This window comes from Dermacentor albipictus, chromosome 2 (genome assembly GCF_038994185.2).
Source record: "Dermacentor albipictus isolate Rhodes 1998 colony chromosome 2, USDA_Dalb.pri_finalv2, whole genome shotgun sequence".
NCBI lineage: Eukaryota > Metazoa > Arthropoda > Arachnida > Ixodida > Ixodidae > Dermacentor > Dermacentor albipictus.
The window spans coordinates 125,419,218-125,440,209 of NC_091822.1; the positions used below are offsets into that span (position 1 = coordinate 125,419,218).

Genomic DNA, 20,992 nt, shown 5'->3' on the forward strand with positions numbered 1-20,992 from the left:
ATAAAGTACGATAGCATCACGCCTTCCACGCCGTGTGCTAAGGCTACGAAAAGAACAGTCCGAGAGTGAACGGAGATGAATTGTGGCTTGATGCGCACCGTCTTCCAGCGTGACCAGTATTGGAGGCCATATGAATAAACTCACGCTAAAGGAGGATAGCGCTTCTCTACTCCTCTAGCCTGGCAGTGGCTACGCGTAGTTCTTCAGGCGACCCGCGCGAGGTATCGCGGAGGTAATTTGAAGCAGTTGAAAATAAAAAAGCTTAGTGCTTTACACGCGCTGTAGTAACTCAAGCGTAGCATTTGGAGGTCACATGATCTCAAGTTTCGAAGACGCGGTCGTGAAAGCGAGCGCTCGCGGCCATCAAATCAAATGTGCTCGTGTTTGCCTGTGCGTGCGTGTAACCCTTTATGTTTGGCAATTTATTCAGTAAGTGAATGTTTGCTGCAGTGTATAAGGCCAATAAAACTCCGAACCTTACTTCATGTAGTTGTGGAATACCTCCCTTTCGCTATCACTGCTTAGCCTTTCGTTAGAAATGGGAACTTTTTTTTTTACTGCCGCGTTTCTGTTCTGGGTACGGAGCTTCTGGCCAAATGCATTCGCCCTACACTTATTCAGAGGTAGCAAGCGTAACTTCTTGGATGAGAACGTGAACAGATAGGGCAAAATAGAGTTGGCTAACCTCTCGGGTACGTACCATGCAAAAAAATGCGCATCATCGGCATCATCATCGTCAGTATCATAATCATCATCGCTTGCTTTCTTTTGAACGGAAACTTGGAGTAGCAGGCTGATGCGAAATCCACAGCGGCAGTGGTGTCACAAAGGTTATGTAAGCGATTAAATGCAATATGCAAGCCTGCTTCTCATCCAACGATAATTGTCTGTACGAAATCGCACGAAGCCGAACGTGGTTTGGGGTGAAGCTCACTAAGAGTTTTACGCAAATTAATATTTATTTCTTTTCGTTGACTATCTACATTCCCAGTGTACTTTACACATTTTGATTAAAAATATGTATATCTTTCGTGCATGTTTATGTCTCATCCTTCGAGGCTTGATTAAAAAAATTAGCATCCAGTCACCTCGTTGACTTTAACTGCCCGTTCCCGGAGACGTGCAGCAGGACTTCTCAATTTTGTTGATTCGTTAGATACATGATTAGCGGCAGCGCAAAGGGCAAGGACCAAGCGAGACGAAGAAGACGGAAAAAAGGAAAAAAAATGGATACATGTAAACAGCGGACATCACGTGATTCTCAACCAAAACGTCGTTAGCGAGAAGTTGCAAAAGAGCAGCCCCCCTACACAGTATCTTATATTGACTATATAGTGCAAAGCATTTACGTAACGGTGACACATAAACCGGGTACAGCTGAGATTAGTACAAAAAGAAAGACATGCGCCTGCGCTCAACCCAAATCTTTTCAACGAACTTCCAGTTGCCAGTACAGCGCCGTGTTTGTCGTCTCGCTTAGTGCTTGTGATTTGCACTGCCACTAATCATCAACATTAATTTACATGCCCAGTTTGCCGCTCAATATATAGGTTGTAAATCTTTGAAGTAGAAACTGCAGAACGTCATAATAAATATTTCATCTATTCGGACACTTTCTGAACACCAGAGTACAGCGACATCGCAGCGCTCACGGTTTTTAAGTAGTCTTACTTTTTTACAGCGCACGTAAGTCTGGTACGCATGCATTGAAGCCACCAAAAAGAGGCACCGGATATGTGCCAGTGCACGTACACCATGTACTTGATGCCTTCTGCTCCAAACACGCTTAAGTCTAGTATGTGCTACAGCTGGGAAAACTACACCGATTGCCGCGCAGGCTTAAACTTGTCCTTACACAGATAAAAACAAGCATGCATCCCCTGATAGCTGAAATCAAAAAATGCCTTTTTTTAGAATGTCGTTGTGCTTCTAACACCACTTAAACCAAAAATGAGTGTACCAAGTGTTTTTAGCAGCACCCAAATCAAAACTGAAAACATATCGAGCTCTCTTTCCTTCTTTGCGTTTTGTTACGTCGTTCACGTCAAATAAGAGGCGCCAGTCTTCTTCCAATTAGCACGGCGAACGCATGCAGCTGCGAAGGCCGATTCCGAGGAATGTCACAGCGTGCTGTCTGGCGGCGGAACGCAGCCAATGACTGTAACACGCAAAATCGACTCTAAAGTGACGAATGCCCTGACAGAAGGGTAAGTAAATCTCCGTGACTGCTGGACGGTTCGTTTAAATTGCTCTGTCTTGGTGACGCGAAGTGCAGCCATTGCTCCGAAATTACCGTTATATCGTTTGCGTTAGTGGATTCATTGCGCACAAACAGTGGCTTGTCACGTGTCGGGAATAACTGTTTAAGTTAATCAAGCGTTAGACGCAGGAGGGAAATGCCTTGCGTTTCTGAGAACGGCGTATCCTGCCGGCTGCGTCGTGACACGTACCACATGTATCTTTATTATGGTTCAGGACACCTGCATCAGAACCGAATCCCGAACTCCTATAGTACTGTGGAATGCTCTGGCCCGGGCACTTCAGTCACGGCCAACAAATCTGCAGACGTTGGCGTTCATGCTGGGTGCATAGGTCCCCAGTCATCAATTGACGCAGCTTCAGTGTTGTTAAATTAGTTTTCCTGCTAAAAGAAGCAACTTCCAAAACGTTTAATTCTTCCCGAGGTGCGACGCGTCCTTGAGTCTCATTAGGGAAGCAACGCCACCAAAAAACGAAGGTTAAGCCTTCTCGGTGGAGACTTTTACGATCCTACTAAACTTCGTTCTAATATTGCTCATGCCGTCGAAGCATTGACGATTTGGTCCCTCGTCTCAAGGTCAGTGCAAAATGGTGATCTCCTACTTTTCTTCAAAAGGCGCAGTGACTGAGTTTCTCTTCAACAGTACTCAAAAGATTTCAAGTGATTCATCGTCTCTAGCGAATAAGTTTGGAAATAAGTGAAAGCGTATCTCGTCATTTCTATTACTACATCTGGTAAAATTCTTATGTACATTTCGTGCTTCCCGTAATATTTACCAATATTCTTACTCGTATTATTGGCGTTAAGCTCAATTTATCGATTGTATTGACGATATTTATTGGGCTTACTACTATTTATCCGACTTGAAGCATTCAAGATTTGTAGCTTTCTTTCAAATCCGATGCTTGTTACGCGTCGAGACTACGTTGTTGGTTTCTTTTCATTCATGGTTGCAATGTCAGCTGTATTCACTAATCCCCCCCCCCTCCCGTATACTCTGGATCGTGCCTCACCTGTTCCTAAGTGCTGGCAACATCCATCTCAAATCTTTCCGGCGTTCAAATATGAAACAAGCATGAATAAGTTTGACTGCATGGATCAATGTCGTTCGTGCCAATATCTTGCATACACAAGTTTTGAGATTGCGAGATTCTTCTTGTATCAATTCCGCTGTCGGCCTCCTTTTTAACATTTCCATATTTAGCAGCCATCTAACCGAATTACTTGAAATGCGTAAGGTTTCTTGGCTCGTACGCTTAGACTTGTAAGTGGTTGAAAAAGAAGTGTAAAATTGCGCAAAAAAAAAAAACTTTTTTGGTTTTTATGTCCAGGATAAAATGAAAAAAGCAAGTTAGATACAGAGCTTCCCACCAGAATTATTCTGCTGCCATGCGGCTGCTTCCGACATATCTAAAGTATAGTCAAAAGGAGGAGTTTGGGAGTCTGAGAATCATCTGGCTCCATCTACGTGGTGGCAAAGACTGCTTCAGCCGAAGCAACCGAAAAACCTTCTGCCTCACCTGTCGCGTGCTGCAGATTGCCCCCTTCTTCTGCGGCATGTGAAAGAAACTGGTTCTAGTTTGCAAATGTACACACCAAGCCACACAGCAGGCTCGCAGAGGATCGCGCGCAAAGGCTTGTGTACGTGCACTCGAACCTCAATGTACGGAAGGCTTCGTCCGCTCCACAGCGAAACGTTGACGCGTCAAGCGGAAATGAATCGAACGCAGGTTGATACAAATGTCGGTGTTGACGCTCTGATTCGAGATCAATGCCTTGATGTGACATCTTACCTAGGTTTTGAACCAGTAAGCGCTCTGCTCAAACTTTTGGGATGTAGTAATGTAACAGTTATATACTTTTCACTGTTGGAGAAGTAAATGTTTTTCATAGCTATGTGCGCAATCGTCTTTCTTTCTATTTTGCTTCGTATTTATTTTTTTAAGAACATGAAAGAGATGTGTTTTTTCCCCACGCCCCTGAAGATTTCATGAAATTTTACAACGCTACGTGCGCTTCAATACGTGGCGTTGGCAAAAGACCCATTATAAAGTTTTGGTTTAGAACTCCGAAATGTGTTTTATTGCGCCTATATAGCGATGGTCAAGCTGACCACTTCCGCCGTACAAACAGCTTTACGCTCTTTTCCTTGACGCTCAAATTCAGACGAAAACGTGTTCTCCTTGGTCATCACTTAGGCGACACCAGATTGAAAGTATTAGTTTAGATGTACTTCTCGCAGGGCCACTTGGTGCATCGCTGTGTTAGGGAGAGTTGCGCTTATTAAAGGACGTCAAAAGTTAAAAAAAAAGTTAAAAAAAGTTTGAATGGTTAGAGAGACGTCATTCTCGGAAATAAACGGGAGAGCGTGAAAACTGCAGATGTTAACAATAGTGTGAGAGAGGGTTAACGCGTTAACATGGATGAGACTTCGGTGTAATTAGGCAGGGTAGGCTAAATCAAGAATAAAGTCGCAAAGAGTTCAGAACAAAGCCCAGGTACGATGAGAAGATGGAGGCGTGCCTGATTAGTTGACATCAGCGACAGCGGCTACGCGCATCGTTACAGTACCGGAATAACGAGACCGGTGCCTCATCGTCACGCGCGCGGTGCCAGTCACCAGGTATCACGCTACCACGGGCGTGATACGACTTCATCGTGTTATCACTGTTATGTAATTATCGTTTGTCTCAAAATGCGCCTACGATATCAGAATTTACATAATATTGGTGCAGATTCCATACCGGAAGAATCCTATCTATACAAAGGTAAGCCTAACAGCTTCTCGTAAGTCCGGAATCGCAGGCAGATGAACAGAAGGGTTAGATGAAAAAAAGACTAGCTTGCTTTGACAATCAGCTACAAAAATTTAGGACACAATATTTTGAGGATGTGCGATTTGACGCACGACAGTTTGCATTTTAAGAATCTGAGAGCGAGTATTGATTCTCCTTTATTTAAGATATGAAATAAAGTGAATGCTTGAATTATCATAGCTTGAGAGAAAACAGTTTTCCTCTTTTTGTGACCAGCAGAAATTTGTATGCCATCATATTTACCTCCAAAATACCATCATAACGTAGAACAACTTTACTCTGCACTGTAACTTCTTGCTGTTGCCTCTGTGCTTAGCTTCACATAATCCTCCTCTTCGTGTATTTTTGTCAATTTAGCCGGTCCTCGTCCGCTAGCTTCGACTACAATTAAACAGCGAGGGACTTGGAACCTTCTTCGCCTTGGCGCTACTTTCTCTGCGGCTCCACGATGCTCAAATACTGGCCTGTCCGGAGCACGCCATGCTTAGTATCAGCGCTGGTTACACGATCGACGCTCCCGGACCGGTGGCGGCGCCTTATGCTTCGGACCTTCTTTCTTTGTCGGCTTCTTTTCTTATCTATGCTCGAGCCTCCACGGCTGCTGCCTGGACGCTTGCCTCCACCACAGCCGCTGTGGGACAAGTGCCGTGGTTCTCGCTGGTCCATTCTCTTCTTTGCATGACACAAGTTCGGAGATACGCACCATCAAACATGCCGTAAAAAATGCGTTGTTGTTCCACTTAATTTTTTACCAACTCCCGGCCACGGCGGCCGCATTTCAATGGGGCAAAACGCGAAAACATTTTTTTTTTAAGTTGCGATATAGACTTGCCCTTAAGGCATAATTCTTGGTCCGTATATGTGTATTATATGTGTGCTGTAAGGCCTGTGTTGTGTATGAATTCATGCACTTAGATTTAAGTACACGTTAATGAACCTCAGGTGGTCCAAATCTCCAGTCCCTCACTTTTAAATTTTAATCTTTTAACAAAATACTTATGATGTATATTCAAGCACATAACTAACTAGAACGCTCATGTATTTCGTCGCGCAATTTGGGAAATAATATCTTGAAACTGGTTTCAACCTAGAAATTCATTTCAAGTGAACATGTCCTACAAACTCACTGGCTAAAGCTCGTAAATTGCAATATGTGGGGTAAAGTACATAATTAAGAACTTGTCATATATCGTTAACTAGTTGAACGTGCGCTAGGAATTCTCATGCTAGTAATTTCCGCTGCGAATGATACAGCTCATGGAGGAGAATTATGTTATCGGCCAAGGGTGTTATCTAAAAAGTATGTTAAACACCAAATGATCACCCGGTATTCTAGAAATGTGACACCATAAATAGTCTATATATAGTTTTAGCAAGGTCACTCAAATATTGTTTCGGAATCTTCCGTTCCCTTCTCAGGGAACGGAAGATTCCGGAAGATTCGATCTTTGTTGGATTCCCTTCAAAGGGAATCCAACAAAGAAAGCCAAAATGACACTAAGAAGCGCAAAGACATCGAACAATGTGAAAATGGGAAATACGCAGCTGAATCCCATTTAAAGATGTTAAAGATGTCCGTTCCCTGAGAAGGGAACGGTAGAAACTGGTACATAAGAAGCCGATCAATGAGTTAGCGGTAAGAGGAAAAATAGAGGAATTCCAGATCAAGCTACAGAACAGGTATTTGGCTTTAACGCAGGAAGAGGACCTTAGTGTTGAAGCAATGAACGACAATCTTGTGGGCATCATTAGGAGTGTGCAATGGAAGTCGGTGGTAACTCCGTTAGGCAGGATACCAGTAAACTATCGCAGGAGACGAAAGGTCTGATCAAGATACGCCAATGTATGAAAGCCTCTAACCCTACAGCTAGAATAGAACTGGCAGAACTTTCGAAGTTAATCAACAAGCGTAAGACAGCTGACATAAGGAAGTATAATATGTATAGAATTGAACATGCTCTCAGGAACTGAGGAAGCCTAAAAACAGTGAAGAAGAAACTAGGAATTGGCAAGAATCAGATGCATGCGTTAAGAGACAAAGCCGGCAATATCATTACTAATCTGGATGAGATAGTTCAAGTGGCTGAGGAGTTCTATAGAGATTTATACAGTACCAGTGGCACCCACGACGATAATGGAAGAGAAAATAGCCTAGAGGAATTCGAAATCACACAGGTAACGCCGGAAGAAGTAAAGAAAGCTTTGGGAGATATGCAAAGGGGGAAGGCAGCTGGGAAGGATCAGGTAACAGCAGATTTGTTGAAGGATGGTGGGCAGATTGTTTTAGAGAAACTGGCTACCCTGTATACGCAATGCCTCATGACGTCGAGCGTACCGGAATCTTGGAAAAACGCTAACATAATCCTAATCCATAAGAAAGGGGACGCCAAAGACTTGAAAAATTATAGACCGATCAGCTTACTGTCCGTTGCCTACAAACTATTTACTAAGGTAATCGCAAATAGAATCAGGAACACCTTAGACTTCTGTCAAGCAAAGGACCAGGCAGGATTCCGTAAAGGTTACTCAACAATAGATCATATTCACACTATCAATCAGGTGATAGAGAAATGTGCGGAATATAACCAACCCCTATATATAGCTTTCATTGATTACGAGAAAGCGTTTGATTCTGTCGAAACCTTAGCAGTCATGGAGACATTACGGAACCAGGGTGTAGATGAGCCGTATGTAAAAATACTGAAAGATATCTATAGCGGCTCCACAGCCACCATAGTCCTCCATAAGGAAAGCAACAAAATCCCAATAAAGAAAGGCGTCAGGCAGGGTGATACGATCTCTCCAATGCTATTCACAGCGTGTTTACAGGAGGTATTCAGAGACCTGGATTGGGAAGAATTGGGGATAAAAGTTAATGGAGAATACCTTAGTAACTTGCGATTCGCTGATGATATTGCCTTGCTTAGTAACTCAGGGGACCAATTGCAATGCATGCTCAATGACCTGGAGAGGCAAAGCAGAAGAGTGGGTCTAAAAATTAATCTGCAGAAAACTAAAGTAATGTTTAACAGTCTCGGAAGAGAACAGCAATTTACAATAGGTAGCGAGGCACTGGAAGTGGTAAAGGAATACATCTACTTAGGGCAGGTAGTGACGGCGGATCCGGATCATGAGACGGAAATAATCAGAAGAATAAGAATGGGCTGGGGTGCGTTTGGCAGGCATTCTCAGATCATCAACAGCAGGTTGCCATTATCCCTCAAGAGAAAAGTCTATAATTGCTGTGTCTTACCAGTACTCACCTATGGGGCAGAAACCTGGAGGCTTACGAAAAGGGTTCTACTCAAATTGAGGACGACGCAACGAGCTATGGAAAGAAGAACGATAGGTGTAACGTTAAGGGATAAGAAAAGAGCAGATTGGGTGAGGGAACAAACACGAGGTAATGATATCTTAGTTGAAATCAAGAAAAAGAAATGGGCATGGGCAGGACATGTAATGAGGAGGGAAGATAACCGATGGTCATTAAGGGTTACGGACTGGATTCCAAGGGAAGGGAAGTGTAGCAGGGGGCGGCAGAAAGTTAGGTGGGCGGATGAGATTAAGAAGTTTGCAGGGACAGCACGGCCACAATTAGTACATGACCGGGGTTGTTGAAGAAATATGGGAGAGGCCTTTGCCCTGCAGTGGGCGTAACCAGGCTGATGATTATGATGATGATGATGATGATGTTGGATCAAGTGCTCGGTATGCCATCCCCTATGTTGTGTGTAATTTTTGAGAACGAATGTTGCGAAATTTTCTTCCTACAGAGTTACAGTATACTGCTGAGTCAATATTGTATGGCGTGATTTTTTCTTTATATTTTGTACCTTAAGAGAGTTAAAACAATTGTTATCGTTTCAGTTTACGTAGTAAATGTGGAAACCTTGTGGTGGTACCGAAAAATTCTCTAAAGAAAATTGGTGGTAGCATACCTGCAGACTAGCACTGAAAGCATACAATTTCTTGGGATTATCATTTCGCACAGCCTCTAACGTGATTCAATTACTCTTTACAGCAACTTTTTTGCATACAACAGATCTGCAGTTCCAAAGATGTTGCACGAGAGGCACACAAGGTGCTTGAAACTTATTGCGTTAGTGCAACTTTTCTTTGATCACACGATCCAGCCAGCGTTCACTGCGGATCTGAAATGCCCTGTTCTAGAGGCAGTGTTGGATGTTGACTGGAAAAAGGTAGGAATCAGTGAAGCCCAATTTCACCACGTTTTGCCTTCAAATTTGATGATGAAGTAAGCAAGATGCGCTAGTTGGTTTCCAGTACTGTTGGGATTATTCCGGGGTAAAAAGTTAGACGAGACAGAAAGAGATACATGGGTCCAAGGCTTAACTCCACTGATCTTACGGCACGGTGATAGACACGTTCTATCCAGTAATCGCTGCAAGGGGGGTTGCAATTCACTGCCACGAAGCACAATATCATCCTAAACTTGCACATACGCGTAGGCATACAGTTTTTCATTTGGCACTGTAATTTGCACTGTAAAATCAAGTTCCCTAACGACTTCGGATACGTGCGTGGATTTCTATATGTAACGAATGAAATATCATAGGGATTTACGTAAGCGCGATGTCTCGGAGAATAGAGCTGTTTGCTCATCAAAATGCAGCCTAGTTATTATGACGCCAACTAAGCGAATACCTTGGCAAGCAACTTGCTAGCCTACCTTGTTTTCTTGTTGCTAACAGCAAGGAATTTTAGTAAGAGTATTGATTGAATTTTATTGAGTGCATGAATACTGCTACTCGGCTTGGGAGCTAAGAAAAAGAAGCACGAATGGCAGCCGGCGTGTTGTTTTATTCGTTAGCTAGTAATTATTCACTCAAGTTTAAAAGGTGATTGTCACAATTTATTTATGCTAAGCCTTCTTTCATCTTGTCAACTCTCACTCTTACGGCTCAGGCAGCCATTGCTAATGAAAAATACATGTGGGAAAAGCAGACAGTTTCCTTAGTCGAACGATTTAGTGTTGGCCAGATGCCTTGTCAATTTGACTATGCCTATGGTGTCGCAATTTGCAATCAATATTAACAGCGCACAGCAGCGACGCATGATCAGTAACATTGCGTTGTATAGTAGCCAAAGTTGTATATAAATAAAACAAGGAAAAGGGATTACCTAAAGCTAGTTACTGCTGGGGATTCTCAACAACGAGAAATACACACAACTCAAAAAGCTTCACATAGACCCTAGTTCTACTCTTCTAAGATGACATCCAGTCGCGTTTTTAGGAGTATATTAACCCAGGGAAACAGCAACCAACCCAATTGTTATATAGAAGAGTATTCAGTTGTGTTAGTGTAGATCATAATAACCGTTATTGTTTATTCCTTGATTAGAGCAGATGTCTCAAATGCACTTTAAGTAATTTTACAATATCGTCTACGCATACTGCTTGTTATGGTAATCGATACTACGCTTAACCTATTATGTTCACGCAAGTAGCACCACGGATTGGCGCTGCGCTATTTTATTGCCATAGGGATTAATATGGTTATTATTGTCGCACAATCACACTATCCGCACTACACATCAAGGGACGAGGGCACACCTCGGAACAGTTTTAGTGTTCTGAAATTGGCTATCTGGTGTGGATGGGGCATTGTAGGGTAGGACTGCGTGCTGACTTGCACTTCTATAAATTTTTATAAGCGTATACATAAATCAATGTAAATGGTTTGGTGAATGCTTCAGCTCAAATTTACGACTAAGCCTTGAGCACGACCTCTATCTGCCTACGATGCGTAATATCTTATCATCAAAATTTTTATCTCAGTAAGAATACAACTAAATATAATTTACAATCTTCGCTTCCTACAAAACCTAGGAATATGTAATAACAAAAAAAAATAGACGGAACGTTTATCACGTTTCAATGAGACGCAAATACAGCGTTCTACTTGCTCTTTTTCTCTTTCTTTTATTTCTGTCGCTTGTATGTTGGTCTGTGCTACGTATTTTCCGCTTTATTTAGGTACCTATTTTCCGCTTTATTTCGCCTAAATAGATACCTTTTTTTTCCCGAAAAGACAGGTTTCTAACGCCGCTAGTTGGCTACAACAAGCTATTTACATGACACCGCTTGAATACTTACAAATTGACAAAAAAAATACTCGGTTGAAGTTAAAATAATTACCACAAGAAGTCGTAGCCACCCGAAAGTCTTGAGCGAGCATTGGTGTAATTCGCAGGCTTTGCGATTTTATGTGGAGGCGCAGTGAGTAGCTGTTGTAGCAGCAGATGATTGCTGGTAGCCTTGACGTGCGATGATTGCGTATAGTGTCACAGGAAAGGCCTGGCTGATATGCTATAGTACATTAAAAATATTGCAACAATATATTATAACTTTTCAGCTTGAAGGAGCAGAGTGGCTGCAATCACTGCACCACCCTAATAAAGAAGAAGTCTGCATCGCAATGAGATTTTTTCCATCAAATGAAACCATGACAGTCCAGACCAGACCAGGGTAAGGAAGTCTGTTTAATCTTGTTGTTAGAGTGGCTCTATTTTAATCAAGAATTTATAATTCACGAATGATTTATTCTTCGGTAATGTAATTTACGCTAGGCCTACGTGTCTCAGTGAAATTTTAAGCAAACATCTGAGTCCAGTGAGCCTGCTCACTGCAACCGATAGGAAACGAATGCGAAGTGCCTCCAGAAAATCAAAAGTAATGAATGGTACTTACTGTAGTAACCTTGTAGTGTACCTTGTGGGTGATCATTGCTTTATTTACGAACGCACATGACGAGAAAGATAAGGGCCTGTAGAATTTTATTACAAATGACGCGGAGGCATCGAAAGTTGGAGCACAGTTCTGTGAAATGGAGCTAGTGCCGGCAAGTGTAGGTCCAACGCAAACCGGGCGTACAGGTACTAGCGGCAAAATGAACTCCTTGGCACATTGACATATGTGCTTCCGTCCGCTATGCCGCTCTCACATTCAAACACCCGAATTGGCCCTGGCATTGGAGAAAGTATGTCCTTCCTTCTGACTGTTAGGCGAGCAAGTTTGCGACATCAGCTAAAGGGGATTTAAAGAAAATTGATAATGCCAATAGAAGAGGGGTGAGGGTCGACAGCAAAACCTCGAAGCGCGAACGCTCACTTTATGTGCACTGTTGCTCATTCTCGTGCACATGCACCACGTGCTCGAATTTATGATGGCCATATTCGCGCCGCATTCGCAACGTTTTTGATTGCCGCGTCCCAAGGCATACGCCTTTGACGGCGCCATCAATTTCACTTGCGCTGTACTGAGCTGAGCCGTCACTTGAACATCTGGTCGTCACTTCGTTTCTTAGTCACTGACGTCCCCTCGTTCCCTTTGTGCCCCTGTTCCAAGGGCCGCCAACGCATGTTCTCAGCTCTTAATTAGTTATTTGCTATTCTACTAGGCAGTTCCAGTGAACCACGTCATTGCCGGTTTGCTTCGCGTCGTTGTTACTAAGAACCTAAACAACCCCTTTTTTGCTTTATTGTCGCTTCCGTCCCATTGACGACCTGTTATGCTGGGTTCGTACGTGATTCGGCTATAGGTACTGCTATTCATCTGTTCGCAGTCACCACTATATAAGTAATATAAAGAGCTGCTAGCTGTACAATTATGTCAACATTAGCCAGCTTCTGTTCTTGATATAATCAGCCACGTGTATTTCCGAAAGCACCAACGGTCGTCACGTGCTGCAGGCTCAACCTTTGAAAAGTTTGATCAATCTACTGTTGTCTTTCGAATGAAAATGCTTCAGATTATTTACACATTTCCCGCCCAAGCTACGTGACTTTTAGCCATGAACGTAGACTCTACAGATATAGCGTGTAGCTCAAATGAAATGTTCAAACAGAAACAATTATTTGAGAAGATAAGCTTGACGGTGTCGTGGCTTTGTCTTAGTGCTATTAGCATAGAATCCATCTGCACCAGAGTAACTTGATTAAAATCTTGCTGGTGGACCTAAATATACTTGCGTCCTCTTTTTATCGCTTCCCCATGGTACCTTCATAATTTGGCACACATCTAAGCGCTTCTCTCAGGCTCATCTGACCACGGGATAATGCTTATATTTTCAGTGTTTGCTAGTATTACGCAATCCATGCTTTACTGGGGTAAATAATTTTCTGAATTATAAAAAATATAGCTTACTGGCGGATCTCAATAAATGCCAGTGGACAAGAACAGTCTTGGATGTTCTCTTTGTTGGTAGCTTACACAGCTTCTACGATAAATTTGATAACGAAGAGAAAGCTGCAGCTTTGATATGGCTACTGTTGCTTAGAAACCACAGATTTGGTATACTCACACTTTTGCTTAGATTCAAGATATTTGAAACATAATAGAAAGATAGCTGTGTGCTTACAAAGGGAAAGTCATATCGCATGAAAAGTTTGTTATTAAAGGAAGTACCTAATTGACATACGTGCACAACAGGCGCACATGACGCACAAGTAAGAATTTTGCGTCAATTACTTCTCACAGCAGTGTTTACAGTATTTTCATCTGTACATTAGTCTGCGGCGTTTCCCGCAAAGCGTTTGACGAGAAAACATCAGTTGCTTTGTTCCAAAGTGAATTAACGCTCTATTTGTTGTGAGCTAAGCAGAGATGTTCCAAATTAGGTACTCCACGAAACTTTGGCCACACAATTACTGCGTAATGAGCAAAGAAGCGTAAGACTGTTCAAGAATGTTGAATAAATATAGTAATAAATAATGTTATTCATAAAATTACATTGCCGTAATGGACCAAGGGCAAGCCCGCCCAGATTGTCGTGCTGACAAAGCTTTGAAAAAATGTGACGGTATTCGGATAATAAGCTCCTTTTATGTTTATAATATCTCCTCCTTAGAGAGTATATGTAAGCCACTGCAGTAAGAATAGCTAGACACGTGGCGTAAAGCTACGTAAAAGTTATCGCGTATATTTTTCTCTGAAAAAGATGGAGGATGCTTAAGCTTCGCCTTCAAGAGTGGAACGCGATAGCGTTATCGCACCCCGTTCGCACCGCCTACTCAAACGATCTACGCGAGCTAAACGTCGCGATCGGCACGGACAGCCGGGCCGCAACGCGCCATGAAGGCGGACGCAATCATGGGGCGAGTGGCGCGCCATGTGTCGGGGCAGCGTCGTACATTGCGAGGAGGGGGTCTTGTGTGTTTGCTGCAAGATGGCTCTGCGTGTGCGCAGAGCGCAGAAGAAATCTAGCGGAAATGTACTTCGCTACTCGTGAAACTGCGACTTCTGTAATTTACATGGTCATAATGACCGATATACACCACAGTATAACTTTCTTCGGCACGTTTCGAAGGCAACACCGCATACACTAGATGCGATTTTGTCCCGCTTTGAGCGATCGAACTCGTGGCTGAGTGGTAGCGTCTCCGTCTCACACTCCGGAGACCCCCGTTCGGTTCCCACCAGCCCATCTTAGATGTTGTTTACTTATGAAGTGCGTTACGGGATTTATCGCTCATGGCGAACGCCGACGACACCGGCTTTTCTGCGACAGGATCTCCTTAACGCTGTCATGTTAATACGTCTCATTTAAAACTAATGGTTCATGCTAAAGCATGGAAACCAGCACAATTATTTCAATTGTTTGTAAGAGAATGATCACTATATGCCCAAATATAGCGAGGTACACTTTTGTTAACGTTCCCAATACAAGAACAGTGTCGACAAAGAGGCACGGCAGCCCGGCCGACGTGTCGGGTCACAACACGAGAAATGCGCCTGCCGAGGCTATAACCATAGCCACCATATGACACAGTAGTTTTGACGTTTTGTTCGTATCTTTTTGGTTACTTTAGATTGTTGGATTTCAGTGAATCAACAGTGTTCCTTACCTTAAGTAGGCGCTTGGTATGCTCACCATGCTTGGTAGCATACCAAGCTTGATATGCTTGGTAAACTTGGTATCTTCAGTTTTCCCAGAGGTGTAGGCAGCCCTACAAAATGTAAAGTAAACGCACCGCACGCGATTTTTCTTGCGACTGAGAAGGAAAACATGGGGGAAACTGGCGCCACAAATTTACCTACAATGAAGAAAAAAGGCTAGCACTTGATTTGCTATCATCATGATGGAATATCAAAATACATTGTTGAGCGTTCGCTTTCTTTATAGGTCTTAGTATTAGGTTAACTTCAAGAAATGGAAAGTAAAATAACTGATGCACATCTTCAAATGCAATTATACCAAGAGAGGCTCCTTAGCCGGAGGTACTCGTGTGCGAAGAAGTCTGATTGATCAACTCGCAGAGGCTGAACTAATTTAGTAACTTGTGTTAAAAGATCTTGATGTGTAAACTGTTTGGACAAAATTCGTGAGCGTTATGTTCATATATGCAGACCGAGTGGTGCTCTATCAAGTCCCTCCTTGTACAAACTACGAAAGAACGGTGATAAGCGGTACATTTATAGGCACGGTAAGTAGCATCAGAACCTGCAATCAAAATTTATGGAGTAGTGTCAGCAGCATTCCACTTATCTATGTTTTCTATCAATGAATTTCACGCCTGGTTTTCTTTCTTTCTCCCGTTCTTCAAGATAACAAATCTTACCAGGTTTTGGATACGGACTATGCGTCCTGGGCCCTCATTCACCACTGCTGGGAAGGCGGTAAGTGACATACAAGTTGAACTACTATTGACACCCGCTATTGTTGTAGTGGTGATAAAGAAACCAGTCAACATCTTGATTTACTTCATTCAAGTTGTTAGAGTGCCCAGTACATCGCTTTGACCGTGGCTGTCTCTAACAGGAACTGGATCACAGTTTATAATAGCACTGAAGGAGCCAACGTCTGAAGTATCTGCGATCACAATGGAAAGGATTCAAAGTTCTCTTGCAAAGGCTGGACAGACGAAGAAGTTAACCTGGAATCGTTCTGGCTGCATGCCGGGGAAGAGAATCAAGAGAGAAGCTCCTGGAACACTTTCATTAAAATCGGGAGTGGTCCCAGACAATAAGGCACCTCGCGATAAGCTTAGCTTGGTGGATGGCTTGGCCCCACAAAACAAGCCACCTCGCGATAAGCTTAGCTTGGTGGACGGCTTGGCTCCACAAAACAAGGCAGCTCGCGATAAGCTTAGCTTGGTGGACGGCTTGGCTCCACAAAACAAGGCACCTCGCGATAAGCTTAGCTTGGTGGACGGCTTGGCTCCACAAAACAAGGCAGCTCGCGATAAGCTTAGCTTGGTGGACGGCTTGGCTCCACAAAACAAGGCACCTCGCGATAAGCTCAGCGTGGTGGACGGCTTGACCCCAGAGAAGAAAAAACCTCGTGATAAGCTGTGCTTGGTGGATGGGGTGGTTCATGGCGGTAAACAAAGCTGAATGGGTAAAGTTTTTGTTATTCGTAGAGAAATGCTAGAAAAGTGCTTTGAACAATAAAATAGCAGTACTTTTCACCACACCAGGTGCAATCTTATGCGTGTTGTTTGTCTGTTTTCTTGTGCTCGTAACCTTACAGGTTGAGGCTGGTTTCTCTCAGATTCCCAAGGATAAAACGCCACTGAGTCAGATCGTAGAGAACTAAACAAAACAACATGAACTCTAATTGCGAATAAAGACGCTCTAGAAAACATTAACTCTGTCAAATAATCACACATGAGTATATTGAGCCTTTTCTTCTAGCTCGTTTTTTTCTTTACTGTTGCCTAAATAGACACTTTTGCAGAAATATCAAGCTATTACTTCCCGTAACAGGCATACAACGACTGATATACAATAGTCATTTTTCTTTTTTAAACAAATGTATGTAAGGAGAGGTTAGTGCCTGTGTGTGGCACCGGTTAGTCCTCTTTTCTTACATGATAGTTACCGTCGAAAAGCTGTCAACCATAACCAAACTGCACCAATGAGCACATGAACGAACATTCCTCTAATAAGTCTCAGTACTGCAATCTAAATTAATGTTCGCGCAACAGAAGAGCTCACATAGCATAAATACTTACAAAACCGAAATGTTCACAAGCAACCCATGAGTTCACAAAGCATAAATATTCACAAAACCAAGATGTTTACAATAAGATGTTGGGCACTTGAGTGCCGTACGCTAAATGCAACAAATACAAATGCTACATGACCACGAAGGCACAATGAACATGTAATTAACGGTGCCTGTTAATGATTACAATGCGAGCAATAATTGTTGTATGACTAAGTATTTTTGTGATATTTCTGATTCATCCAAAAATTGTACTATGGCGCGCGCAGCGGTGGTTTGAAGGTGTTCTCTTAGCCATGGATCTAAGACGTTTCCTGAGGATAGTGGCCGTCTATCCAAGCCACGTAGTTTTTTCGAATGGTTCTTGCGGGGAGCATCATGATTTTTACAATGTAGAAGAAGGTGTTCTATGTCTTCTTCCGTCTCTTCACATGAGCATGTAGCACTGTTAATATTTCTCATCCTATACAGGAAGTTTTTAGTATAGGCAGTGCCTAGTCGCAGCCTATCAACTGTTGTTTCAACATGTCGAGTAGTTTTAGACGGAATATTGAATTCTATTCCAGGCTGTATATTGTACAAATTAGAATTCTGCAAATCATTTATGAACCAAGTTTCCTTGGACAATCTATCTCATAGTTTGTTCAATAGACATCGCTGATCACTCGCTGCTAGAGGAAGTAGTAATAATTCAATCACATCATGTGCTGCACGTGCCGAGGGATCAGCCGTTACATTTCCTATGATTTCACAGTGACTTGGAATCCACAGGAAAGTTATATTGTGTTGTAGATATTTCGCTATTGCGTATGTCTTCTGTATTTGGTATGTCAATGTGCTGTTTGGTTTTGTTAAGCTGATTTTATTTAAGCTCAGCAATGAGGCTTGTAAGTCACTCAGAATTACCCTAGTGAAGTCGTTCTTACTGCTGACATATGTAACGTTAAGCAGAAAATGTTGCGTAAAATTCTGCCGTAATGGACGTTGTGAAGTGGCAAAGCTTATGCGATATATTCTCTTGGTATGCAGGTATATAAAACGCAGATGTAGAGATTTGTTTTCAGCATGATCCGTCGGTATAGAGGTAAATGCAATGTACGTACTTAGTGTAAAGATGTGATAAAATTAATTGCTTTATCGCAACTACGGCTATATCACATTTTCGACCTACTCCACGAATTGAACTGACTATTTCTAGAATTGCTAGTCGCCATGGGGGATAAGTTGCGCAAGTAGGCCAGTATTCGTCAGCAGGCAGTAAGTTCTGCACCCCCGTATTTCTTCACGTATGCGTGCAGTGGTTCTATCCGGAAGGTCTTGGCAGAGTGGATGATATGGATATGAAAGAACCTATTCATATTGGTCGCGGTGGCTCAGGTTGCTTCCACAATGAATATTCAGGGGCAGCAGTCGCACTCTCACGGGGTGGATACCTCACGTAGAGGCTCGTGTAGCGATATTTTTTTAGTGCACGTCCAAGAATACCACGTGGGAAAATTATTCCGCACTCGCCAATATGGCACATCTCAATTCCGCCGTTTTGGCACGGCGTGTTAATTTTACGAATCAATCAAATTTGATTTCATTGTCTATCGCTGTGCTATATCTCACCTTCAGATCTTAGGTAGAATGAACATGTAACATACATTTATAATAAAGCAATGAAGAAGCTAGTCTTTTTTAAGGTGATCAATAGGAAACGCTTCACCTGAAATAAAACTGTTAGCACATAAAACATTCATCCGACCCATTCTAGAGCACGCTGCGAGTGTTTGGGATCCGCGTACACAAACCAATATCACTAAAATTGAGAAAGTCCAAAGAAAATCAGCCAGGTTTATTTTCAATGCCTACAGCTGGCGCACATCCCCATCATCTCTTATAGAAGCTGCAGAACTGGAAAACCTTGCAATAAGGCGTTACCAGGACAAAATGAAATTTTTCTTCTTACTATATAAGAGTCCCTTAGAAATAAATAAAACATTGTCTATACTACCGGCTAGCCACCGCAGCACGCTCTGTTATCACAGCAAAAAGGTTAGAGATTTTTCCTGCAGGACGAACGCGTTCAGGAGGCCTTTTTCCCGCGCACGATCTCCGAATGGAATGCATTACCTGCCACACCCGTTGACTGTCAAACGGTTCCATCCTTTCTTTCTGCACTTTGTGAATAAACCATAGCGTTCATCCCTAGTCTTTACCCATCAAATCGTGATTGTGAAAAGGTTTGTCTTATGCTGTTTGTTATGCACATTCTTGTTCAGTGTCTGCTATATTGTTTCATCTTATTTCATGCTTGTTTTTGTTCCAAAATGCCCACACCTGCCTAAGGCCTGGTAACAAAGCTGGCAGTGCTTCTAAAATAAATAAATAAAATAAATAAGGTTGCTCTCGTCGATGCTGCGCTGCCGTAGACCGATAATCGCCAGTTATTGTCCAGCCCTGAAGCCCGGAATATGTGGTCTCGTGCTTTCTGGTCCAGAACTCAAGAGCTGAAAAAAAACTTCTACCAGTATGCTTAACATAGAACACGCTAAAATCAAGAAGCAACAGCTTGGTAACACGTGACTTATATAACTCTCATGTTGAAATTGGACTGATCGCTAAAAGCCGCATTTCTAAATTCCACAGATGCATATACAGCCATTTTATTAGGATCTTGTTAGGTTAAGCGAACATGTAAACATTTTCCTAACAATTTCTAGTGACTGGATCCCGTACAGCATAACAGCCTATTTGGGATTTTGAGGATAACTTCAGGGAGAGTACTAAATCTGTCGGGCTGGCACATTCCTGAAGTACTCTCAAATTCCCTTCCATTCAATTGCGTGTTTCGGAATGGAACAAAGGTCAATATTTGCAGCGGGAAATTCAGCGAGGTACGTGGTGGCGGGTTCCAGGGCAGAAACAACGGGGGAAGGGGGAGGGCACGATGTGACGTCAGCGGCTTGGTATATAACTTCAGGCTGATCTTGAAGTAGCGGTGCGTGGATCCTGAGTGATGTATGCCATTCATTATACCAGCTGAAGGAGGAGCATATCCCCCACGCCCCGATAGAGTGGTGCGCAGTCAGATGCTTGTTGAGCTGAGGGCATGGCACGGAAGCTAGCGGCCAACGTGGTGCGAGAATGCCCGCTGGATAACTAGAAAATTGCAGGACTCGTAGAAGAACTCTTGTCCATGAAAGGCACGATATATACGCATTCTTTTCCCCCAATTTCTTGACGGGGTAACATTGCTGGCCGCCTATTTTCAACCATATGAGGAAAAGACACTGAAGCCGAGCAAGCACGTAGAAAGCATTTACTTTTCCCGATGCAGTATTTACGTTCTTCAAATGGTTTTAAAAACAGAAGGATCGAGCTTCCCGAATCTCTTTATCTTCCCTTATAACTGCACAGCAAGGGCAAGATGTTCGTAGCCTTCATGTGCTATGTCACACTTCCGTTCGAATGAGGACGTTGCGCATGCGCGGACATCTCTGTGTGAGGCGCTGGATAGCACTGGCAGCGCTGCACACACACACAAATGCATCGACGTTGCACTAGGGCTTGTTGCCGCGGTAGCTTAATTGGTAAAGCACCAAATGCGCAATGGGGAGACGAGGGCCCAACAACAACATGCTCCAACATGCTGTTGTCTTTACGCCAACTTTCTTCCTATTTTTGTTTTTATATGTGCATGTACATTTCCATCAAACATATTTATGTTCTTTTATTCCGTTCCCGATTCCATTTTATGTTTTCATATGGTTGCAAATAGAACATTAAGCCACTGGGATTCCATTGTTCTTCCGATTTCCGTATCCTTACAAATATAAGTTGCGCGTTCAGTGATAAGCAAGAGAAGACCAAGACCAACTTGAAACTACAGAATGCATTTCGACATCGCTGTTGAAAAAAAATTACGTATTCACGCACGAATTATTTTCTTCTGCTTGTCGGGA

At 42.8% G+C, this 20,992-nt stretch overlaps 1 protein-coding gene across 1 annotated transcript; it reads left to right on the forward strand.

Annotated features, from left to right (window-relative positions):
• The first annotated feature begins 2,482 nt into the window (after window positions 1-2,482).
• LOC139055538 (uncharacterized) lies at window positions 2,483-16,526 on the forward strand. The gene is made up of 6 exons (XM_070533040.1): window positions 2,483-2,836; window positions 9,098-9,275; window positions 11,454-11,566; window positions 15,446-15,522; window positions 15,644-15,715; window positions 15,858-16,526. The coding sequence occupies exons 2-6, from the start codon at window positions 9,135-9,137 to the stop codon at window positions 16,430-16,432; spliced, it is 978 nt and encodes a 325-aa protein (XP_070389141.1). The 5' UTR covers window positions 2,483-2,836; window positions 9,098-9,134; the 3' UTR covers window positions 16,433-16,526.
• The last annotated feature ends 4,466 nt before the right edge of the window (window positions 16,527-20,992 follow it).